Source organism: Marmota monax, unplaced genomic scaffold (assembly GCF_021218885.2).
Source record: "Marmota monax isolate L192 unplaced genomic scaffold, Marmota_monax_Labrador192_F-V1.1 WCK01_AAM20220418_F8-fsc00430, whole genome shotgun sequence".
In the NCBI taxonomy this organism is placed as follows: Eukaryota; Metazoa; Chordata; class Mammalia; order Rodentia; family Sciuridae; genus Marmota; species Marmota monax.
Window position 1 is genome coordinate 240,213 of NW_026692005.1, and position 26,623 is coordinate 266,835.

A 26,623-nucleotide genomic window follows, 5' to 3' on the forward strand; every position below is an offset into this window, starting at 1 on the left:
CCCTGAGAAAGATTCTCAGGCTCCAGAATTACTTACCTGGATCCCTAGAAAATATGAGTTACCTGTGCTTGGGGGAACTTGTGAGTGACCATGAACATCACTGTGTCACCTCAGGGCCTTGCTTAGAGAATATGGCAGGCCTCACACCACTGCCTCCACCACCTGCCTGAGAGGACCCAGAATGAGGATGGCAATCTGACAGCCTTCCTTATGACACCCATGCCACAATTATCTGTTTCCATAGGTCCTGTGTCCCACAAACACATCACTCCCATACAAAAATTCCCCTAACCCTGTCTCTCCTCTTTCTGTTTCTCAGATGTCTCTGGGCTCACAGGTTGATTTGCAGAAGAAGAAGCGGCGGGCACCAGCTCCACCTCCACTTCCACCTCCACCACAGCCACCATCACCAAGTCCCCTGCCACAGCCACCTCCACCAAGTCCCCTGGTCCCCAACCGCAGGGAGGACAAGGAGGAGAACAGGAAGAGCACAGTGGGTGAGTGAGACTGGGCTTGCTGTCTGCATACCTCTGGAATGCCTGCTGTGTGTGGAATGCTAGCACTGCTCTTAACTCTCACAGTGGACTCATACATAATAGTATTAACCCAGAAAATATTTATGCTAAAGAAAGAAAGTCTGGAAATAAGTAGTTGTGTGTTCACTTAATATCTTATTTTCATGGACATTACAGGCATTGAGGAGTGGGATAATGGGAAGGATGGAGAGTGGCTGCATAATCTGGGAGAAGGTGACAAGTGGAGCATGAATGAGTGTGACTGTGTGATATGTGTCTTTCTGGTGGAAAAAAGATAAGCTCTTAAGATGACATCCTTGTAGGTTGTTTTGAAAGATATTTGGCACTTGAAAGACAGCTTAGGCCCCATGTAGTTTATATAGGGTACACATCTCTAATATGAAAATCCAAAATGCTCCAAAGTTTGAAACTTTTTGAGTGTCAACATGATGCACAAGTGGAAAATTCTATACCATGAAACTATTTCACACACAAAATTATTAAAAATACTGTATAATTACCTTCAGGTGTGTATGTAGGGTGTAGATGATGCATAAATTAATTTCATATTTAGGCTTAGGTTCCATCCCCAAGATATCTCATTATGTATATGCAAATGTTCTAAAATTAAAAAAAATATTTGAAACCCAGAATGTGTCTGGTTGTGAGCATTTTAGGGATACCCAGCCTATAAATGAGTTACCTCGTTAGTTTTCTGACATTCCTGTTTGAAGTTAGACTGCATTTATATAACTTTTATATATTTAGCAAAGACTCTGGTATGCTTTGACCAGGTATTATGACATGATTATATCTCTACATCTTATGGTGTGGGTGAGGTAGATAGATGCTGAATGATGGAGGTCTATAGGCCTGTGAGTCAGGGATAATCAATCTTATTTTAAAGTCCTTCAGTGTTAACTATTTCATCAATTAGAAACAGAAACAGCTCTTTCAGAGAAGGATTTGGAACAGAGCAGCATAGGAATCACCCACTCCTGAGCCTGAGACCCCAGTGATGGAAAGCACATCAGAGCCCCCTCTGAAGCCAGCAGACAGCCACTCCTGGTTCCTTTAATACTGTCCCATGGCCCTGCTTTTTACCTGTGGCCCAGTATATGTGGTTCCAGAAGGGAAAATACACCTGAGGACAAGTGTTTGTTGTCAAGGTCTGAAAACTTTGATAAGTTCTACTAGGTTGTTCAGCATTCCCCCCCTTTAATCAATACCTCACTTAATGCCCTAGCATTTCACAGCCTGAGAATCAATTATCATAAGGAGAAATGACCTGTATTTCATGTCAGTTCATCCTCTTTCATAGGGGAAAATACTGTCAGATTTAAAGACAGTATTATCATTGGACCATTAAAATAAAACCGGTTTTCTCCTGTTTTATGATGAGAAAAGCTCCCTCCCTTCTCTTTGGAAAGGGAGACAAACCCCCCCCCCCCCGATTTAGAGATATCCTTGTTGAAATTCTCAGAAGCAACCACTTTATGTGGCCATGCAGATGTGGTCGAGTCATACCAAACAAACTCCTCGCCAAGCAGCCCATTTAAAGCTAGGAAAGGACCCCCGACCCCGAGTCAGCCAAGAAGGAAGAAGTATTTGTGTCTGATGGGCTTGGAGAACCTGCCCATCTGATGGGCCAACTGATGCCTACAGATGCCTGAGGAGATGAGAGGCAGGAGTTCTAAAATTGAAAATTTCACAGTTTCCTCAGAAACATTACAAGAGGAAAGTAACAAATAATCGTGATTTGCTACAAGTCTGTCTTTCTGGTCCATAAAGTATCATTTGTGATGACTTAGAAGGCCAAAAACTTCTCTCTTGCTGACAATAATTGGAAATAATCTGGAATGTTTTTTAGGACAGGAGATGATGGAAAAGGCCTTGGAAGCAATGGCATGGCAGACTTCCATCCCCATCAGAAGTCCCCATTCATTAAATGTATACCATACAGAAGATGTAACCAAACCTTAGGTTGAAGGAAAACAAGTAACCCCTATCCACATCAAGTGACTCTTTCTATACAGACATGTAGATATAAAGAAAATTTTATTTTAGAACTTGTACTAAACAGTATTACCAGTAGCTGGATTTGGATCTTAGTTCAACTTTATTGGAATGGAAAGCATCCTTCCTTTTTGTTTTGCCCTTTTAATGACACTGCCAGGGCCAGATAAACAGTACCACCCAGACTGATTTGGGCTCATTTTCACTTTAAGGAAAAAAATGTTGCTTTATATGGGGAAATTAATATTTTACCACATCTAGAGAAACTGTATTCAAAACAAGGAATAAATGAATATATCTCAATGAAAAAATGCTGTTTCTTAGTATTTTTATTAATAATCTGGTAAAGGACATAAAGCGTTGAATATGTATTATTCAAAGACCCAGAACTCCAAAGCTTGAATAAAGTGTTTATTAAAAAAATTATAGTGAATGTGACCTAACACTGGTAATTCATGTCATTTTTTACATTAGCTTCCAAAAATTTCATTAGCATGCGATTTTCACATAAAATTATAAATGCATCCCCAACATATAAACAAGATACATGAGGGTTTCACTGATGAAATGGAACTGGACTCACCACACTCACCCAACTGTCCACAACTCAGAACCCTCTTCAAAACAAACTCTGGAAACCATTACCCCAAACAATGAAAGAGGCTGACAGTATAATAGGCTGAAAAGAATATTTAAATTAGTGCTTTATCTATTATTATATTGTTCAGTGGATATGGAAAAGTAGCAAAAATTAGCTAAAGAACAGATCTGAGAACCTGAAAAAGACTAATGTGAAGAACAGGAGTTTATTTTAATCTGACAGTATTGTTTAGGGGGCTTTTAAGAATAGTTTCAGGCCCAGTATTTATGTCATTAGCCTCCCAGAAATAAATTGCAACCAGGCAGATATTTACAAATTGGCCTGGCTGTAGGACAATACATACATACAAGTGTGATGGGATCTGGTATCAGCTGAGATTGGATTTGGTGATAGGCAAGTTTGGATTTGGTTTAAAAAAATACAAAGTTGTATCTGGTGTTGGGTGTGGCTGTTTGATGCAGAATGAGGCTGAATTTAGTATTGGGTATGGCTGGATTTGGTGCAGAATGAGGTTATGTTTAGTGTAGAGTGAGGTTGGATATGGTGTTGGGTATGATTAATTTTGCCGTTGGGTGTGGGTGAATTTGGTATTGGGTATGGCTGGATTTGGTGTTGATATGACTGGATTTGGTATTAGGTATGATTGTATTTGGTGTAGAATGAGGTTGGATATGGTGTTGGGTGTGACTGGATTTGGCGTTTGGATGGTTGGATATGGTGCCCTCCGATGGAAGATAGGTACTCTTTTGGCTTAACTTCTGAAGTCACTCCCATTGATTCCACATAGGTGTTGGACGGCAGGTACCACAAAAGCCTCCCAGAGGTACTGCTCGAGGCCCACCTCAGCTAGTGCTTCCCCCGCCCCCGCCATATCCTCCTCCTGATACAGATGTAGTGGAGCCTCTCAGCTTGCCCGGGGAAGGTGCTGGTTCCGAGGCCTCAGAACTGAGACCCAAACGTATGTGCCTGTTGTCTCCATTCAAACTGTGTGTTGAGTGTTAATCTCTCTCATCACTACTGGTTTTGTGGATGGATTTCCAGACTTTCCATTCTTGCCTTTGAATGTCTGTGCCTTTCTTTCCCAACTTTTCCTCTAAATGCTCAATGCAATGTGTCTGACTTCACAGAGAATGCTCTCCAAATGCCATGAAGATGCCCATAGCAAGGATTTTACCAGTCAGTTTTTATATCTGTGGTTAGACTTAAGTTATGCTTTGTGGGTGGAAACAGTCAGCAGGGAGCTAATATTCCTCACAATAGAAGTAACCTCAGAAAGTCTGTAGAGGAAGAATTGTTTGGGATTTTGTTAGAAGGCTCACCGTGAGTGCACACAATAATATTGTACCCAAGAGCTGGGAGGATTAGTTTATAAGTCAGCCTTGAACTTCATGGCCAGCAGCCCAGCATTCTGCTTTTCTGAAGGAAAAGAAACTGAGGGACCAGAAGGGGAAACTGTGTGAGTCCAGCAAAAGCCAAAATAATAGTTCTATTTTGCTTCTACATCCTAGCACACCCTGAGATGGGAGTTTTCTTAGTTTCTTGGGATTTCTTTTGAACTTTAATAAGTACTATATACGGCCTTCTGCCTCCTGGTGGGTAATAGTTTTATACAATGAAATATATATATTCAGATTGCATCACATGCATGTCAGGCCTATGCTTGTCCTCCTTCAGTATGTCTCAGCCATGTGGTGTCACTTCTTTTTAAAGCCAGCACCTGGAGAGTATAGATTCTGTACACTGTTCATGGTGGTGAATTACAATAAATGTAGAACATTCCAACTGGGGCAAGTGTATTATACTTTTATATATACTTATGTACCTAAACATGAAAGATCCACCACTGAAGAATTTAAGAATTAAGTTGTCTGGTTGTGTAAATTTACCCTGATGCAAGTCCTAATAAGTAATTATCAAATAAAACTAATTCCTACCCTTAAAAAAAATAAAAATAAAGCCAGCACCTGGACTGCATTTTCCAAAAAGTGTGACATCACATGGCCATAGCCCTGTGACCAGCTGATTGATGCCCATGTAAGTTTGTACAACCCCATGGTGAGAAAGTTCATACCTCTCTGCCATTGGACTATCTTATCTTTTTCTGTCTTCTTTGGAAATGATGAATAGCTCTAGCTGCCTGCTGGCTTCTGGGTAGAGAAGATAATTGTTGACTTACTTATTACTTTCTCGAGGCAAAATAATCCTGATTTATTTTATCTTTCTCCACAAATACTTTTTTTACATCCTTCAGATACTTTTGATCATCTTGACATTGGAGATGCTTTTGAATGGAAATGAATTGTTGTAAGGTATTCAACAATTAAGGATTAATTAGACATACCAGTCAAAAAGATGACAGCTGTGGTATAGCTGACTCCAGAATTATTTAATCTTTGAAGAGAGTAGTGTTTTAAGCCATCTACACCAAGGCCACATGCTTTCAGTGGCCACCCTGGTGGCTGCTATCCTCACCCATAGCCTCTCCTCCTTGGGGACAAGTGAGAGAGCAGTTGCTGAATGAAAAGAGTAGAGCTTATTATAGCCACTGGTAATCGAGAGTCAGCCACAGGATCCATATCTTTTGGTCTGTTTGGGATGGAGCAGCCCAGCATAAGACCTAGAACACTTTCTCACATCTGACTTCATGTGGATTCACAAGTGCCAGCTTTCTCCCCAGCCTCCCTCTATTTGGGGAAGCTTTCTCCGGCATCTGTGGTGTTGTGAAGGCATTTTCTACCTGCCATCAGATTTTCCAAGAGGTCTGAGTGGAGAGTGGAACTAAGCAGCAGGTGAAAGACCAGTTTCTCTTTATTCTTGTCTGGGGACCCCATTTCCCCACTTATGCCCACTGACAACTCTCTGCCTGAGTTTATTTCCCTGGCTGGGTACATGTCACGTGGGACTTCCTTTGCCCTCCTTGTCACAATTCACATATCCCCTCCTCCTTCCTCTAATGCCCATGGAGATGCTCATAATAGAGTGAAGAAGAACAAGAGATCTAGAGAGGAGATGACCCCTGAGGTTTTAGAGGGCAGTGTCCTACTCTGAACCCAGTCCAATAGCTTGGGGGTAGCTGGGGTTCAATCAAAGTTTCTCCTTCTTCCCCCTGCCCCTGTGTCCTGGCTGCTGTGAATTAGAATTCCATACATCCAACCTGGAGCTTTTTTCTTACCTAATTAGTGGAACTGGCCTGCCCATTGTTTACAGAATAAAAACTGGGATGGCCTGCCCAGCCAGGCAGTATGCAACTTGCCTTCTTTGATTCAGGACTTAAGAATAGTTCAGGAAAATGAACCCTCTGTGTTGTTTGTTTATTTATTTATTTATTTTCCATGGTGCTGAGATCTTTGTACTCCTTTCATCTTTCTTGACAGAGGCATAGGTGCCTGACATAAACAATCGAGTGTGAATTGTGTTCATGTCATTTGCATCCCATGTCCCAATTAGACAAGTATTTTTGGCTGTGTCCAAGTGCTATATAGAAAAATGTTTATACCAGCTACAAGCTCTTCCATACCACCTCTCAAATTCAATTTTAAGACTGTGTTCCTAATAAAGAGATTCCATGTTCCTAGTGGGACCTTCCCCTGAAGTACCATGAAGGCTGGACAGTCCAGCAGGAATCCCACGTAAAAGGTCTCATGTGAGTCCCACTGTAAGTGATTCAGTGGGATTTCTCTTTATAGGATCTCAGACCCTGAGTCTTGCCCCATTTGTCACCTGAACTTTTCTTACACTATGCTAGAACTCCCAGGGAACACCTATAGCTTTCGTGCATCCATTCTGATCTATACAAATGGAATACATCACTTAGGTTAATAAAATAAGAAAATACACTTTCTTGAAACCAATAAGCACAGCTGACCTTCATACAATGAAAAGATGCAAAGAACTAGTGGAGAACAGATTTGTACACAGGTGTTAGAAGGTGATGGGAGACATGAAGTCAGTCCTCAGAACTCCATCCACCCTGCATTTTGCGTCTCCTGCTCTGTTCCAGATGTACCTTCATCCCCTCCCTGACATCTGGGATCTTGACCCAGTCCCAGTCCTGAGGTGTTTGCTGGCCACTGCCTGCCATTCCTCCTGGGAACAGCCTTCTGCAAGCCTTCTTAAGAACTCAGCTGAGGACAAACCCCTCATTTCCATTTCAGTGCTTAAATCATTATCAGTACTTGACCAACACTTACCTGAAACCAAGGTAAAATGGAGAAGATTGTGTTCAGTTCCCATATGTCGGGAACTTTTTGAACAAATGTATTGTTTGTATTTAGGAGTTATAGAAGAGACAGAATAGTCATGCACTAATATGTGTTTGGCTGTAAGAGACCACCTGTCCATAGCCTGTTCTCCAGCCTACCCTAGACAGACCCAGCCTGAATATATGCTCCAGCCACAGTTAAGCAGACTCTGTGCACACTCTGCTGCCATCTCAGGAAATCATCTTTGGCAAAACCTGCCAATTTTCCCCACTCTGAATTTCTCTTATCATCCTCTGGGCATTTATCATTTACTTATCATTCTGTATTACATGCACCTGTTAGATGCCTCTTCCATGAGTTTAGTTACTTGGAGGCTTTAAGATTCATTTCTATTTGTATCTGTGATTCAGATTGGTGCCTGACACATGGTATATATTCAATAAAGAAATGTTACAGAATATGTCTCGTTATGTGAATCTTAAGTATCAAATACTATTCCATTCTACATCATTAAACTGAGAAGATGTGTGCTAGGCTAAAAGGCATCCAGTACCAGGATTTTAGGTCTATCTATAGGATGCCCTCAATATTCTCAACATTACAAAAGACTTGTTACAGTTACATTGAGAAAGAGTGAAGAGTTCAGTGGAATTCAACATACCAAACTTGGCTTCTTTCTTCTTTAGTTGGTTCCTAATTCTTTGGTTGTATGTGGGCACCTCCCATGTTCACCCTGTAGTGCAACCCTCTCCCCTTGAACACTGGCCTTAGTGACTCATGTCTAAGGAATCCAATGTGGTAGAGTACTAGGAAGTCACTTGCCACTTCCAGAATAATGAGAAGAGAGACAGACAGTGGCTTCTATCTTGGGCACCCCCTCTTATTTGCTTACTCTGATGAAAGTCAGATATCACGTTGGGTCTGTTTTCTGGAGTCCTGCATGGCAAGGAACTGAGAGAGAGACTCTGGTCAAAGGCCAATGAGGAACTGAGACCCTCAATCTACTGACCCTTTGGATGGAGTCCTGCCAACAGTCATTCAAATCAGGATGCAAGCAGATCACTCCCCAGCAGAGCCTTCAGGGAGACCACAGCCCTGGTGGATGCCTTGATTGCAGCCTTGTGGGAGACATGGGTCAGAGGCCCTAGCTAAGCTGTTCCTAGCATCCAGACCTACAGGACCCATGAGATGATATTTGCTTGTTTTAAGCCTTCAAGGATTGGGGCAATTTATTCTGGGGCAATTTTATTATAAAAGAAACCCATCCCAAACCTATTTCTTTTCTTTTCTTTTTTTTTTTTTATTTTTAGTTTTTGGTGGACACAACATCTTTGTATGTGGTGCTGAGGATCGAACCTGGGCTGCACGCATGCCAGGCAAGCATGCTACTGCTTAGCCACATCCCCAGCCCCCCAAACCTATTTCAACAATGAAGGAATATCTTACCATATGCAATCCCAGAGTATGGAAGACTTCAGTATGAGTTGAATCTGAAGCCTAAATTGGTCAGCAAGGATCTATGTTCTTTCTTTCTCTCCATATTATCTTTGAGGTTAGCTTCCTCTTCAAGCTGGAAGAAGGGAATCTGTGACTGTTCTGTGTCATATCCAGATACCACAATTTCCAGAGACTGTCTCTTCTAATCATTTCATAGTAAGAAGGAAATCATTCCTAGAAACTTTACTGAAAGGTTTCTCCCATGTCTCATTGACCAAAACTGGGCCATCCACTGACCCAATTCCTGGCAAGAATGGAGGCATTGTAGATAAGCCAGGTCCATCTTGACAGGTGGGGATGGGGTCAGTTCTCCCTCAGGTATGGATATTGCTGGTCAACTCTGGATCAGCGTTAATTGGGAAGTGTAGGAAAGGTATGCTGTGATCATAGCTAGCAGTGTCCACCAAACTAGACGAGAACTTCAGTTTGGTTTAGTCTGGAGATCATAAGACTTGCCATGAGTAGGTACAGAGAAGGGATGGTATACCAACAGTGAAGAGCAGGTGGATAGCTGGGCTCAAGGACAGTACAGTCAAGCATCTAAGTATCAAAAATCACTGGGGAATGTTCTTCTTGAGGGACACTTTCAGTGCATGCCTGACTTCAACCCACATTTCTCATTTTTTGCTTTTACAGACCAGAAAAACTATAGAAAAATTCTCCTAGTGTTAAGATACAATGATTCCCCACCATCACCACTTAATCTGTTTCATCTTCCATAGTTTCATTTACCCAGTCAACCAGAGTTGGAAAATATTAAATGGAAGATTCCAGAAATAAACGATTCATGCATTTTAAATCATGCATTACTCTAAGGAGTGTGGTAAAATCTCTCACCATCCAGCTCCATCCGCCCCAGGATATAAATGAATTAACCAAGCCTGTCCACACTGTAATACCCACTGTATATGCTACAATAATGGATCAATAGTAATTTAGTAGTCAGGGTATTGCAGTTCTTGTGTTCAAGTCACCCTTATTTTACTTAGTAATGGCCCCAAAGTGCAAGAGTAAATATGTGGCAATTCAGATATGCTTCATAATTTTAAGTGTAAAGGTAAAAATTCTTAACTTAATAAGAAAACGTATCACAGGCTGAGGATGCTAAGCTCAGGGGTAAGAATGAGTCATACTATTTATAGAGTTTAATACTATCTGTGTTTTCAGGAATCTACTGCAGGTCATAGATGGGGAAAACTACTAACTATATGCTTAATTAGTAAATAGAGACTAAAGGTCTGGGTTTTTGATAATCTTAGTAATAAAAAGGTAACAAAATAGTGTTGGTGAAGTTCCATGTTCAGCTTAGGAGACTTCAGAACCCTGAATCTCACTTAAAATTACTTTCTTCTGTTACAAGCATAATTTTATGTCTTCAAAAGTAAGTTTATTGTAGAATTCTTTGGCTTTTTTAAAGCTAATTTAGGGCAAGTGTGAAGTTGTGTGTGCCTAAAAATCAAGACCTGGATCTGTGCCTTGGTTTATGTAGCATTGAGGTTCCTTTTGCATGGTCCATGCTGTCTGCTTCTTCCTGGTCAAGACAACCTGTAGATTGAGTTGGTAAACCCTTTTTACATTTTGCACATGTAAAAGAAGATGATTAAGCTATTTAACCTCTCAGTCTTGTGGCATGAAGATCATCCTTGATGGGCTTCAGAACTGCATGTGAAGTTTTTCAGCATAATTGTAAGAACAATGCAGTAATGGCTCTCTGCTCTCTAGTCTTTAATATTTTTGCTTCTTATTAATAAGCTTTCATACTAAACTTATAGATATCTAACCGTATACTTAAGTGCCTTCTATGCATGTCAAAACCAATAGAATTATGTGCATTTGGATCTTGCCCCATTATTTTCTAATCAACTTGCTTTCTGCTGACATTTGATTTCAGACGAACATTCATTGTGAATCACAGTAATGGAACCTATCCCATTAACTGCATTGAATTGTTTGTTTACACGATTTACAGTTCTGTTTATAATTAGGCTATTAACAAATTGTCAATCACTTATGCCAATCAGAGGACCCTGGGGATTTAAAAATCAATGCATATGGAGCTCAAATTGCAGATCTTGATTTGCTTTAAATTTAAAAAATTGAACTATCCAATGACTGTCATTTTCTTACATATTTTCCTATACCAGGCTTGAGCAAATAAATCTTTCTTTGGGTGGACATTTGTTGGGAAATTGACAAAGGATTGTGAGAGCATAGAGAAGAGATAGGTCATTTTCTCCTATGATCAGCACTGACACAGCCAACCATCGTGCTTTTTCTGAATGATTGATTTTAAATTTGCAAACAGGTGTCCCAGTCTAAAGAACTTTAAAGAAATTCTAAAATATGGCAATAAGATAGGAGAAAAGAGCTGCCACTTTTTAATTAGAAAATGATGATTTTAGTTCAATTAGTGCAAAATTAAAATAATAACAATAATTCACCTTTTAGGCAAGTGATCCAGCAGAGGATCTAAGAACTAGAAAACTTTAGGCCACACTTAGGTAGTACTGGCACAGTGTCTAAATAAACTCTGTACTCTAGGACCAGATGCTCAGTAAGGATGACTGGCTCAGTGAATAGCCATGGGTTTCCTTATCCGAGAGCATAAAATGGGAGAAGATAGAGCAGGGATTTGGCAAACATTCTTAAACTTGGTCCAGTCTTCTAAAGTCATCTAAGATCTTATTCTAAAATTTGAGCCCAAACTAAATACTTTTCCTGTTTCAAAACAAAACAGTTGCTGAGTACAGGCTGCACACCTGTAATCCTAGCAGCTAGGAAAGCTGAAACAAGATGATCACCAAGTTCAAGGCCAGCCTCAACAACTTCAGCACTTAGTGAGACACTGTCTCAAAATAAAAATTAAAAAAAGTGGGGATGTGGCTCAGTGGTAAAGTACCCCTGGGTTAAATCTCTACTACCAGTAAAAAACAAACCGAAACAAACAAACAAAAACCAATTAATTCTAAAGCTTGTGACATAAACACAACACTGTGGGACTGTTTCTCTTGAAAAGTGGGCTTGAAGCTATAAAGGTGTGTGGAGATCAGAGCAAGTCCAGGGAAGGACTCTTGGTCCTGTCTAGTGTTTATTTGCCACTTCACTGCTCATGGCAAGAGAGCCAGCCATGCAACTGCTCCTGATGCCATGGGAAAAGGCGACCATCCAGAGAAGCAAGAAGCAGACCATGAACAAGTGGCCCTTTTTATAAAATGTCAGGAAATTGTTAACCATGGGAGCAGTCATTCCCTACTTAGAAGGACATTAGAAAAAAGAGGAACTAAGTTTGTAGCCTGTTACTTTGGGGCCATCAAAATCATCAGAGTCACCTAGTATTGACTGAAGATTGGATGCTACTTAGAAGGGAAGCAATGAAAACTACAATGATGGGGCTGGGGTTGAGGCTCAGTGGCAGAGTGCTTGTCTTGCACATGTGAGGCACTGGGTTTGATCCTCAGCACCACATAAAAATGAATAAACAAAATAAAGATATTGCAACCATCTATTACAAAAAGAAAACTACAATGAATCTGTGTATAACTTTTTTTAAAGAAATTTATTTTTTTCTCATTGTCCCTTTATTTATAAGGTAATATGTCCCTAACGTGAGAAAGAATTAAAGAATTTAGTGACAATTCATGGAATAGACCTGCACTATGCCAGTTCATAAAAGCAGACTGTTAAAACTTTAGGAATTTTGCAACCCAGTTTCTAAACAGGACCATTATTTAAAAGGACATCGTATGAGCTTATAATTAAATAAATAATATTAAAAACAATGGTAGCAAATAGTAAAACCTCATCACTTTTAAATTATTTTACTATTTCTATTTTTCATATTATTCACATATTTGAATGTATACAATTCAATATTCCATGTCAGTGAAAATACTAAGGGCTGTAGTAACCATGTGCTACTGTTATAAAGTATAATATTACTACATTTAGTGACTGACATCTATAGCAGGAAATCAACCATGGAGTAAGAAACTGGAAAAAGTTACAAATCAAGGCTTGATTGTTTTGCTAATTGTCTGTATAAAAAAGAGATTGGGAAATGTTAATAATGTAGATGACTATATTACAATGATGTCATATCTGTAGCCTATGCAGTATGAATAGCAAAAAAAATTGAAGAATTGTTCTTCCATTTTTCAAAAACCATTATGGATTCTACAAAGTCTTCATGTGGTTGACAAATGAGGAAAGTTCCAACATATATCTCCTGTTCATCCTACTCCTTAACATAAACTTAATTTATTGATCTGCATTCATGTTGAAGATACACTTATTTGTCAATAGTAATAACAGATTGGCTATATATAAAAAATTTCACAAGATATAATGAAAACATTCTATTAGAATCAGTTGGTTATACATAATTCCGTGTTTTCTTATTAGTTGTAAATTTTGTGATTCCCGTCTTTTACATCAGTGAGACTAATACTTCTATTTATACACATTTTTCTAGGTGGCTAGTTACTATTTACTAGCATGCCACTGCAAAGGAATAACAAACATAAACAGAAATGCTTCAAAGCAGTAAAATTGTTTAAAGTGAGAACATTTTTTTTTTATTTTCATAAGTTAATCCAGCTTTTAAGTTGACAAAAATGATGTCTGTGTCTCTTGAAGCTTTTACTTGCAGCATAAAGTCAAGTTAGGCATAAAACCTTTTTTTTAATATCAAGAGTTACAAGAATTTATTTCTAGGTTCATGTAAGTTTAAGGTTTTCTCAGAAATGAGGCATGGACATCATGATTTTTCAAATATGGTTCAAAGTTTTTATTATGTATCATTACATATATATATATATATATATATATATATATATATATATATATATATATTAAAAAATAGTAAGGGCTCAAGAATCAAGCATCTCCTTACTGACAATATTCCTCTAACCTGTGTGTCTTAGGGATTTGTATGCAACACTGTGAATTTAGGCATAGGCCTTCTTTATTTTATTCATTTTTTCCCCAGGCCTTCAAAAACTTAATGCCACTTCTGTGTGATGATGTTTTCTTCATACCATGGGCCAGTCTCCCACTAGACAAAAGAGCAGGACTGCAGAGGACCTTGCTCCTTAAAAACCATGAATCTCAACATGCAGGTGATGTCTATCTCAAACCCAGTAGATCAATAGTAGTCTCAAAGTTTATACTTGAATCCTGCTCACTGTGACATAATTAGGATGGAGCATATTGATCTGATACTGAGGGCATTGTGAAACAGTGTTATCTATTTTTCCTTAGAATTGTCCAAATAGCATAGGCTTCATTTCAAGAAGTCTACCAGTATCTCTGCCTTTAAAGATTCATATCAAATTCAAAGAATATTATTTAATAATCTGAAAGACTTACAAGGGCTTAAGTGATGACTATGATATAGTTGTTACAGGAGACAGAATTCTATATGATGGATCAATAGGCCCTTTTAACAATGGACCTAGAAAAAGACTAAAAGGAAATGAGAAAACAATGATAATATGATTTGATTGACATAATGCTCTCTATGCAGTGTTAAATCTCCAGAGGCTTGAAGATGAATGATACTGGCACACATTTGTTTCACCACAAGTTTGTGTTCATATTTTGACATCTATTTTCCCCTGCAGTTTATTGCTGTGCATCATTCCCTACTCATGCCAAGCGCTTCTGATGGACAGGCCTCCTCCTGACCCTGACCTTTCCTGGTGTCTCTGCTGTCCTGGCTCTGATGCTGCTATCATTTTCCACCTCTCAGGATAAAAGAGCTCATTTGTACATCCGAAATTTACCTTCTTTAGAATTTACATATAAAGACATAAATTGCAGAGATTTGTTTGGCTGAGGTTCTTTAAAGTAAATTCTAGGTTGATAATATTGACATGTCTGACATTCATAGATACATAGATCTGTTCTTGTGAAGAATATTTCTTCATTTTAACTCATTCTCAATTCATATTCTTCTTTCTAGATATTCTTTTACAGAATTTAGTCTCCATTTTCCTTAAAACTAGATTGTGTCATTAAGTTGCTCAGTGTCATCAATTTGGATAAAGCTGAAATATTCTATCTACATGGTAAAACCAAGTGCCTAAACACATGAACTATAAATACAATTCATGGGAACTCACAACCTGAAATATACACATTGTCCATTCAGGGATACAAAGGGCCCAACTTCTCTGTGTTGTTTTGATTTTCCTATTCTTGTGCACTCCACTATTTGGATAGTTTTCATAATGAAAAAGAGGGATGTGTTTCACTTCATTGATTCATTTTTCATTCGTTTACTTACCAAACACTAATTGAGTGCTTACTTGGTGCTAGATATTGTGCCAGTCTTGGGGGAAATAAGAATGAAGAGCATATATGTGGATTTTACTTATCAATGGCTCCTGATACTTGTGGAAAAAAACAAATGATGGTTCCACTTGATACCTGCTGGTCAGAAGGTTTGTACAGGTGGGAAAGGTGCCTGAGGGTATACAGCTTGTTTGTGTAGGGGTGCTGCCAGCTCTTCCTTGGATGCATAATCTCTATCTCAAGAAAACTGGCCCAGCTACAGAGAACAGTAACCTCAGCAGTCCTAAGGCAGAGTAGGTAAGAATAACATGTGTGAAGCTCTTGCTTGCGCTTTGATTAACTGCTATTATTATGCAAAGGCACATTTGAACTGGATTGACCTGTCATTTTTCTTTCCAAAAGATTTTTCTAAATGTTATTGCTCAAAGTAAGAAAAAAGAATTTATCTTTTACTTGTAGAACTCCTGTCTGTCTGCTCACAGTGAAGATGTTAGCTGATTACTAGAGGAATTATTACAGCTTATATTAGTATGAATAATAAAGAAATATAAATAGATGTGTATATAATCAATTTAATGCCATGTGTTGTTGAAAAAACAACAGAAATTATTCATCAGGAACAAGTTAGAAAGTGCCTTTTTTCCCACTGAAATAAAGGACTTTTGTCTAATGAGTAGCAGTCACTTGACCTCAAATCATTGAGTGGGGAAAGTCTAAACAAGAAAAGGTTATGTTTACCTAAGTGTTGGGAAAAGCATTGGGATTTATGACCCAAACATTAAAGATGGTCAAAGATTGTATATAATTACAGCAATAAGTATTTATGTAAGAAATAGCTATTATGCTGAGGAGAGATGGCAGCAGAAAATATAAAGACAAAAGATGACACACACCATGGGAAGGTGATAATGCCCATCAAATTATTAGAGAGAGAGAAAGTGTAATGCAAAATATATATATATATATATATATATATATATATATATATATATATATATATATATAAACTCATTGAACCCAGAGGCTATAGATATGTAGGGGGAAAAAACAATTCAACAAAACTAGTCAGTTTACATAGCAGCTATTATTTGACTAATGCTCTCCATTTACTTGATCATAAAGTTCACCAGAGACGTCTTGACAATACCTGACTGATCTCTGGGACCCATCACTTCATGATCCAACTGCAGTTGGGTAAAATTCAAGGCAGTTCAATGATAAAGGCTTATAGATGATAGACGCATGCCAGGTCACTGTGCTAACCAGCATTAGCGTCTTTTAGGAAGCAGACTAATTCAGGAATCATTTTTTCCCCCAAAGCACTTGAATTTCAGAAAGCTTTTTTTTTTTAACACAAAATCCATTTCTAATTATTGATCATTTCTTCTGCTGGTAAGTCAACAGAACTATTGGGTTTTTTTCTTCTTAATGTTGCACATGCTATCCAGAAGACATGGTAGTTTCTGTTTCCTGACAAGAGACACACAAGTTAAGCAGACCTGATGACTGGCTTGTATTCATAGAAGTTCATGATATAAAAAAGTTTCCTGGGAAATACCAGTTCTGTAACAAATGCTAAGGTAAAAGAAAAAAAATGACTATATAATATTTTTAAGTATAATTGGCCAAAATTCCTACATATGCCAGCAGGACACAGTGGAATGTGTTGTAATTTCTAAACTGTAATCCAGTTCATATGATGTTTATCTTTTCAATTTTAAATAAACACTCGTAGTTCCATAGATGAAATGATTTGGAGAAATCTTAAAACTGTTCACTCACTGGTATTTCATTTTAGCACTGATTATAATCAATCACACATTGCATCTGTGTTGTCGTGCTTATCAGCTGCTAATTTTCACAGTTTTCATGTTAATTTGGATCTATAATATGATACAGTTTATTCACAATTTTCATAGCTCATGTAATCAGATTCAAAACATTTCTACATGCAACTAACATTTCTCATAACAAAGCAACTTTTCTACAATAGGGATAGGATTATATCTTCTAAAAGTGACATAAGGAGATACAGGCCTTCTAAACATCAAGGTGTCTCCAGTCATCGCCAGCAATTACAAATTGTCCAGGTACAGGAATTAATCCCCCACAGAACACTGGCTTCCTGTCTCCCTCTGAGGGGTGTGTGTGTGTGTGTGTGTGTGTGTGTGTGTGTGTGAGAGAGAGAGAGAGAGAGAGAGAGAGAGAGAGAGAACTGTTCCTCCATTCCACCCAAGAAATGTGGAGCAGGGAAAAAAAACTTAAAATAGTTTTACCCCTTGTTAGTCACCATGGTAAGACAACAACAAGCAAACTTCAAACACTTAAGGGAAAAATGAAGCTCTGCACGCTAAATAAAATGAGGCTCATGGGTTAACTGTGTACTTTGAGGTTTTGATGCCTTATTTGTCACCAATAGCAACACAAGATTGGTAACTCATATGCCAAAAACCTTCTTTACTAGAAATTGCGTGATTTAAATCTATTATTACTTCATTTGTCTTATCCTTAAATGCTTTAAAACCCTTCTTTTTTTCATCTCTTAAGAATAGAATTTTATTACTACAAATGAAGCTGTATAAGTCAGAAGGCCATATCTACCTACATTCTTTAGTAAAGAAAAAAAAGAAAGAGGTAGAGGAGAACAACCCAAAAGGAGATTGGAGCTTTGAGATTATTTAGATTGGACATGTTGTTTCCAGGTTGGTATATCTGCTGTAGGACTTAGGGAGGAAAAAAATTTACCAAAACATAAAACTTGAATCAAAATGGAAGAATGGGTTTATATCACTCTTCTTTGACCTATGAGAGGTGAGGGTTTAAGAACAAATACATCCTCATGTTTTGTGTGAATGAGAAGTGGCAACAAAGAATATAAAGGTTTTCTACATCGTACAAGTCATAAATCAAAAGATGAAAATGGATGGCAGATTGGTCTATATAGCCCATAGACATATCCTCTTTGTCCAGTAATTTTGCAAATATTAAAAGTCGGATTTGACTTCAGATGCTGTTTCCTGATAGAATGTTTGTAAAGAGGCTTTCCTATGGGATCATGTCCTTAAATATGGCTGGCAGTGGAAGCTCCCTGCACATGGGCTGGGAGCTCTCCAAGCACTGTAGAATCCATCAATACCCATGGCCCAACACTGACATTGGAGTCTGTTACTCTTGGACTGTTATGTTTCCAGTAAGAGAATTAAGGGGAAAAAGATGGTATCTCATGGTTGTGGCTGTAAGTGGACAGAACTTGAAAATAAAGCACAAATGGATAGAGATATAGTTCCAACAGAAGCAAAAGTAGCTCTTGGTGAAATAAGGAATATCTATCTCTAGCCTGTTTCTCTCAGTGGAGTTTGTTGCCCAAGCTCTTGTAGCATTCCATTGGCAACTTCTCTGTCAATCATTTCTTTCTCCCACTCAGTCTTGGACAGGCAGACTTTACACTGTGCCCACAGTGGTGCTCTCCACAGGGCTAGGAAAGGCATGCCCTTCTGTGTTTGGTGGTCTTCTGTTCTGCACTTTCCCATCACAGTCTGTGTGCTTCAGTATAGCATGATCATTCTGAGGGCCAGGTTGTGCTAAGCATGACCTGTCACTCACTGGACACTTGGCCTACCTTTGGAATCTTTGGGCTTACTGACATAAATATGATGTGTGAAGACTAAGTTAATTAGTTAATTAGTTTAGTGAATATAAAATCATATTAAATGGTTTAAATTGAGAATTTTAGTCTCTAGTTGTGGAATTATACATCCCCATTTCATAATGCAAGTTGAAAGGTAAGAAGGAGATTGATGGGAATTAGAAGGCTTTATGTTCTATTTTTATATTATAACTTTAACAGCTTTACACACCAAAAAAAAAAAACAAACTGTGTGTACAAAGAAAGTCTATAATTTAATGAGTTCTAACACGTGTATCACCCATAATCAAGATAATAAACACATTCATCCCTCAAAAGTTCCTTTTCTCATTTGTAACTGTTTTTAATCTGTATATGTGTTTTTATGCACAAATATATGCAACTATATATACTAACTTATGATAGTATCAGACATCTAATAGGAAAAGTTAGCAAAATATACTTTTTAATGACAAATTCTAAATGAGAACTAAAGCTCCATTATAGCTAACTAAGAAATTGTTTAAATGTGGAATGTTAAGTGATTAAAACTTAGGACCTTAATGATGAAGTTGCATATTGATCTAAGGAGAAGGAAAACTTGCCCCAGCATGCTTGTGGTCTGAGCAGTAGTCTGAAAGCATTATTTGTGAAATGAAAATGTGGATATGTGAGCTCACACTCATGACATTGACCTTTGTCCCCCTGTCCAAGTTTTCCAGAGGAAACAAAAGACTGTTCTCAACAGCTCATTTTCTACTGCTGAAGAGGCATGATTGTGTTAAACCTACATCATCCACATCTTTGCTGCCCTAGACCAGTTTGGAAACGGCTCACTAGGGAACTGGCTGCCCATCTAGGAATAGGCAGGAGCAGGTGTCAGGATAGTGTCCTCCCAAGCTCCACAGCAGTGGGCCAGCTCCACGTGAACCCTCACTCCCTCTGGGCTGGGTTTGCAGGAAGCTAAATGGAGTGTTAAGGGAATGCATCTTCTTGGGTAACAAGTGGCGCTAATTGCATATTTTAACCACCAGGGGGAGCCCTGGTTATCCCATTGATGGACAGCGTTGAAGAGAATGGACACAAAGGTACAAATAAATAAACATCAAGGCTTTGCCGATGTACCCATGTTATGCAGCAATCAGTAACATGAAAAGTGTGCTGCGTGACTACAATCATAGGATTTGAGCCCTCTCAGTTTACAAAGAAGGAAAAACGAGGCCAGAAGTATCTAGTGACTTGTCTAAAATCACAAAGCTAAGTCCGTGCTTAGATTGGCAGACTCTTCACCCACTGTTGCTAGTGGATTCAAGGAAGGATGTATGTGTATTCATGTATCCATCCACATACACGTATATATCATTTTAACACATGGTACATGCATATACACATATACTTGTGTGCATTGTGTATGCAAGTATGCCTGCATACACAGTGTTCCAGTGTACATTTATATAATTTGTATAAATGTATACACACACATATTATGCACACATGCACATGCATACAGCACATGTTCATACATGTGTGCAGTGCATAAACGTGCATATGCCTGGGTGAATAGATGTTCACACATGTACATGCACACACACATAATGTGCACACATGTGTACATATGTACAATGTTTGTGCACATGCACACGAAAACATGTAAGGTAAATAAAGTGCATGGTGTACTTGGTGCTGCAAGTCCAGCCCCACTCGCATGCACACAAGATATTCCTGTACCTAGTATTTGGTTTATGGATTGGCAAGCTTTGTAGAGACTGTGAACTTATCTACTTAGCCCTCTCACAAATCATTGCCAGACTCCTTTTTTGGTGCCTTACCACTTGGAAGAGGATTCAAATTGAGGAGAACACACTCAAACTATCAAAATGGATAGTGGGTAGGGCAGAAACCCTGTTATATTAGTGAACTCCGGCCTCATCACTCATCTCCAACCATGAATTTCCATCAGCATCCCTCTGGCTGTCTAAGTCAGAAAACGCCTATTCATGCAGGCCTCTGTGCCCATGCTGTCATCATGGGGTTGCAAGGAGGATATGATTGGAGAGGGCCAGGGCTCTTAGTCATCATGGTTTTATCACTGGCAAAGGGAAAGCAAGAGGTGATAATGGCTAAAACTGTCCCCTGTGCTTTTTTATGGTTTAACCCTTGAATCTGTATCACAATCCTCTAAGATTGGTACTATTATCTTCCTTATTTTACAAGTAAGAAAAATAGGGCAGAGAGACAATAAGATATTAATCTGAGGCCAAAAGCAAGTTAATCCTTAAGCCAGGACTCACCCCTTGCCAGTCTGGCCCTGCACACTTGCTTAACTTCTGTTCTACCTGCTTCCTTCCCTGTGTCCCGCTCAGTAAATAGGCAGGTGCTGCCATGCTCCCACACAGTGTCTGCTCTCACTTCCCCAGGAGCCTTCACTGTGGCCACAGAGAGAGAACATGGAGGACCGTAAGCCTTGTTGGAGCTGTGCGCAGTGGTCCCCTGTCAATGAGACGCTCACCCCACTGAGTCAATAGCCACCACCTGAATGTTTATTAAAACCCCAGCTAACAGCAAATGCAGGGCTGAGCAGAAACACCAGGAAGAAGGCCTGACACCAGAGGGGAGGCCAGAGACCTCAAAAAGATTCTGGTGGTCCCCACACATCAATGCCTCTTGAGACCAGACACTATGCTGGTCTGTTTAATTACTTTAATGTGTTCTTCACAGAAACACTGTGCACTGATGGCTTGCTGGGACTGCGATAACATAATATGACAGAATACTCCAAGTGGCTCAGACAGCAGATATTTATTACCTCCCAGGTCTAGAGGCTGGAAGTCCAAGATCAAGGCATCGGCAGGACTGGCTCTTTCTGAGACCTCTCTGGTTGGCTCATAGTCAGCATCTTCTTGTATCCTCACAGGATCCTCTCTCTGTGGACATCTGTGTTTTGATCTCTTTTTGTTCTAAGGACACCAGTCATATTGGATAAGGGACCATCCTCATGGCCTCATTTTAACTCAGACCCTACCCATGTAATGTTCTATTCTGAATTTACTAGGGGTTCAGACCTTAAACTGTGAATTTAGGGGAACACGATTCAGTCATAACAACTGCGGTGTATTATCCCTGGGTTGCTGAGGAGATGACAGAGCTTGGAGACCATATGATTTATCCAAGCAGAAGCAGAACAGCACTGGACTCTGACTCTGGGGCTCCAGCCCCACTTGATGCCTGCACACTGCCCCTTCCCAGCAAGCAGTACTGATTTTGACCAAAGTCATCCATTGACCATGCTGTCCTGCCCATGATATGGTCACCTGTTCTGTGTGCAATCTGTCTTTGCCCCAATTATTAATGCTATCTTTGTCCCACAGTTTATGGAGTATCTATAGTCCTGATAAGACTCATGAGCTTGTTTCTGATTCTCACCTCTGCCAGGCAGGGCAAAGCCAAGAATTCCCATAAGACACACTTTCACTGAGGATAAGTGAGGGCTGTACTTTTCTACAAAGTGCCAGGATCAAGGGTTCCTGTTTGTTGTCTCTCCTTTTCCCTACATACCTCTCAGCCTTCATATGGATCTTTTAAGCATTTGGGAATACATGTGCACACTTACACCCAAGTGTGTGCATGCACACACACAAATGAAACCTGTCTTGTGTTCTAGCTACATCAGAACTATTGGGGCTTTGGAGACCATTTATTTATTAATAAACCCAGCATTCATCATTTATTTTCTCTTTATCCTCTGTATGTGTGTTAGAGTTCTGTGAAGATCTTTCATATGTATGGAGTTCTAAATGTTCCTCCTGAAATCACAGTTATTCACACCATGCTAGTGTAATGAATTCTATCTATCTTACAGTTTGCCATATTGTCACTGGTTTCTCCCAGCTAATAGGGCTTCTGAGGAAACAGAGCCCAAATATTAACCATTAACCAGAGATCATGCTACAGACCTTCCAGGCAGATGGGCTCAGGAGACTCTGCTCCAAGACCTGGGCAGCCTCTGTGTTTTGCTGAGCTTTGTTTTGCTTGACCTATGCAAGCCTTCTTATATTGTTTGAATAAGCTGCTGGATCAGCTAGTATTGCTTTTTCCTATTATATTTTTAAAATAACATAAAATGCTATGTGCAGTGGCATATGCTGTAATTCCAGCTACTCAGGAGGCTGAGGCCAAAGGATCACAAGTTTGAGGCCAGCCTCAGCAATTTAGCAAGACCATATCTCACAACAAAAATTACAAAGGACTGGGAATGTAGCTCAGTGGTAGGGGGGCCCTGGGTTCAATCCCCAGTACCATTAAAAATAATAACAATAATTATGATAACAAAAAAGTTCAAAATTAACCATTTTCAAACAGTTCAGTGGTGTTAAGTATATTCACATTGTTTGTGTAACAGATCCCCAGCTTTTCATCATTTTCGATATCTGAAATTCTATACCCATTAAACCACAAGTCCCCTTTGCTCCCTTCCCCAACAAATGGTAACCACAATTCCACTTTCTGTTCCTAAAAGTTTGATGACTTCATACCTCATGTAAATGGAAATCATACACAGTTTGTTTTTTGGTGATTGACTCATTTCTCTTAGCATGATGTCTTCAAGTGTGATAGCATAAAACAGAATCCCCTTCTTTTTTAAGGCTGAATAATATTCCATTGAATGTATATACCACATTTTCATTATCTGCTCATCCATTGATTGACATTTGTTTCCACCTCTTCGTTGTTGTTACTAACGCTGGAATGAATACAGGTGTACAAATATCTCTTTGAGACCCTGCTTTCAATACTTTGTGATATATACTCAGAAATGGGGTGACTGGTGAATCAATAAATATGTTTTATATGGGGTAAGGGGTAATTCCTGATGTGTTATAGATTCCTGTGACTTCATTTCTAGAGGTTGGGTCAACTGATTTACCCAAAATAAGTCACATGTGAGCTGTTTAAACCAATCACTGTGGCTGAGGAAATACTATGCATTCACGGATCAGTCAACAGCAAGGAGGATGAGATTGCCATGTTTGAATGATCAAGGTCTGCCTCTGGACAACTGAGCTTCTCGTCAAACAGGAGGGGACAGAAAGGATGCTGAGGAATCACAGCCTTGTGTGCTGAAGTACAACATGAGGAACAGGAGAGTAGGCTAGAGTCAGGCTGCTTTACTAAGTTCTTGGCTCTTTTCCTAGATGACCTTGGGTAACTTGCTTGACCTCTCTGTGCCATAGTTTCTTTCTTTTGAAAAGAAAAGTGGTTTCCAGAATTGCACATGCAGATACATATAAAATATTTAGAACAATTTATAACAGCACTAAACAAATTTTTTATTTTTATTAAAATAAAAATGGCACACTTTTAAATGTAGGTGACTTTATGCATTAAAATTCATCCGACTTCTGTTTTTGAAAGAGAAAGCAACGTCAGTTTGCCTACATGACATCAAGTGTGAGTTATGGTGTAGCTATTCCATATAGATGGCCATTGTCACTGCATGTCCCCTCTGGACCCCGTCAGGCCACTCCTGGCCCTCAGTCTCTGTCTCTTGCTGATTTCCACAGATCTTTGTAACTGTGCCAGTTGGTGTTCCCTAATTTAGTTAAAGTGGAGAGATGAAGGAATTCAACCCCTCATTTTAAAAGATCAGGAAAAAAAAGATAGGATCTTTTGTTGTCAAATTAGCCTTAAATAAAATGTTTAATTTTCTCCTTCATATCCCCTCCTGAGTGATGGCAGGACTATTTTTGTCTTCTTCCTTTTTTATCCAATATGAAATAATCATGCTTATCACCTTTGAGATGTCTCTTAAAATACATCCTGGAGCAGCTCATAAACGTGAAATGCCCAATACCTGTGGAACCCCTCACCTTCTCAGGGGTGTGCCTCTCACTATTTTAGTGGCTGCTGGTCCTAGGCAAGGGTGGAAGTCAGTACCACTGTATATACTTCTCCCTATGCCCCAGAGATGTCCACAGATGTCTCAGTGCCTCCTCTAGGACAGCCCAGCCAGGCCCACAGGCCTGCCCCTGTCACCACCTCCCAGAGCAAGCCCCGGTGCTGGCCAGGCATGAAGCTGACAGATAGGCTCAGAGCTGCCTCAGACAGTGCATTGAGCCATGGCCCTGGCTGACAAGGGAAAGGTCATTTTCTCTTCCAGCCCTGCAGATTACATTTCCATGTGATGATGAGACACAGAAGTAAATACGCCTGGTGTCGTCTGGGAACACTTCAGTCAGTGAGGCTGCTCTTAAACCAGCCCAGTGTAGTTGAGACACTTGGAGCCACTGCCCCTTGGCCACTTCAGAGAAACCACTGCTGCTAACTCGAAGCCCCTCCCCAAGCCCCAGCAGACAAGCTTAGTGCCTCCACAAGGAGGCTCAGACTTAAGCCTTTGTCTTATAGTCTTGCTATGCTACAGGGTCTGACCCAGAGCTCAGGATTAAGGAAGCTGCAAAGAGGCAGCTGTGCCTTTAAGGAAGTTTCCCTGGATGGGGTTCTTGCCACCTTACAGAACAAATTCCAAAGGAAGGGAGAAAGGAAAGGAAAGAAGGAAGGAAGGGAGGGGAAAAAAGAAAGGAAAATGAGCTCTGTGGTTATGCCATTCCAAAAATCCATGCTGGATCTGCTCTCAGAGTTGCGTACTGCAATGCTATTTTTTGTTTGTTTGTTATTTCAATGCTGGGGTGGAACCCAGGGCCTCACAAATTCTAGGCAAGCAATCTATCACTGAGCTATATCCCCAGACCCTAGGAAAGCTAATTTAGTAGATTTAAAGTAATGAGAAATCAGACTATTGCTAAATGTATCTTTCTGAACAATTTCAAAGCATGGAAAGATAATAAAGGGTGTTTTATTTTTAAAGGGTATTTTAATGCTCCTTACAGTTTAGCCCTAAAGGCATAAATAGAATCCTTGGGATCCACAGAGAATTTTTTCCAGAACACCCACGAATACCAAACTCTGTGGATACTCAAGTTGGTGCAGTATATAACCTACACAATCCTCCCATATACTTTACATCATCTCTAGGCTTATAATACTTAATACAACTTAAGTACTATTAAATATAATTGTTATTTACTTTATTGGTTGGGGTGATATGACAAGAAAAATGAAAGTCTGTACAGATACAATTTTTTTTTTTAGTATTTTTGATGGATGGTTGGTTGAATACATGTATGTGGAACCCATGAGTATGTGGAGGGTTGACTGTAGCTCTCAGACACACACACACACACACTCTCACTCTCTCTCTCTCTCTCTCTCTCTATCTCTATCTCTATCTCTCTCAGAGAGAGAAAATGATAATAGTGATTGCCTTGTGCAATTATGAAGACCAAGAAATCTTACCATCTGCCACGTGCAGGCTGGAGACCCAGAATCATCACTGTTGTGTTTCAGTTTAAGTCCAAAAACAACAAATCAGGAACTTTGATGTCTCAAGGCAGGAATGGATGGATATTCCAGCTCAAACAGAGAGAGTAAATTCAGCTGCCTGCATCATTTTGTTCTGTTTGGTTCTCTACAGATTGGATAACAGCTACCCTCACTGGTGAGGGGCTGCCTTCTTTATATAATCTATCAATTCAAATGCTAATCTCTGCCATAAACAGCCTCACAGACACCCCCAGAAATAATGTCTATCTTACTTATTCCCATCAAACTGACAGATAAAATAACCATCATACACCCACCTCTTATCAGCATGGCACCCATATGCATGTCTTTAAATCATATTTAATCTCCAAATAAAGAGAAAAACAAGGTTATAATTGCAAGAAACATGATACAACTATCCTGCTAACAATTGAAAACACATGAATCTTATCCCCAGAGGAGTAGGTAAAATCCTTGACTAATATTTTCTTTCCCT

The 26,623-nt window shown here is 39.4% G+C and overlaps 1 protein-coding gene across 13 annotated transcripts in view; it reads left to right on the forward strand.

The window, feature by feature from the left end:
* Cobl (cordon-bleu WH2 repeat protein) overlaps positions 1-26,623 on the forward strand; it is a 287,464-nt gene that overhangs the window by 196,995 nt on the left and 63,846 nt on the right. For 10 of the 13 annotated variants that reach the window (XM_046451290.2, XM_058581938.1, XM_046451294.2 and 7 more), the window contains 2 exons: positions 320-497; positions 3,920-4,090. In XM_046451290.2, the coding sequence (XP_046307246.1) occupies positions 320-497; positions 3,920-4,090 (349 nt within the window). The remainder of the gene's footprint in view (positions 1-319; positions 498-3,919; positions 4,091-26,623) is intronic. The other 3 variants (XM_058581944.1, XM_058581955.1, XM_058581948.1) reach the window with 1 other exon arrangement.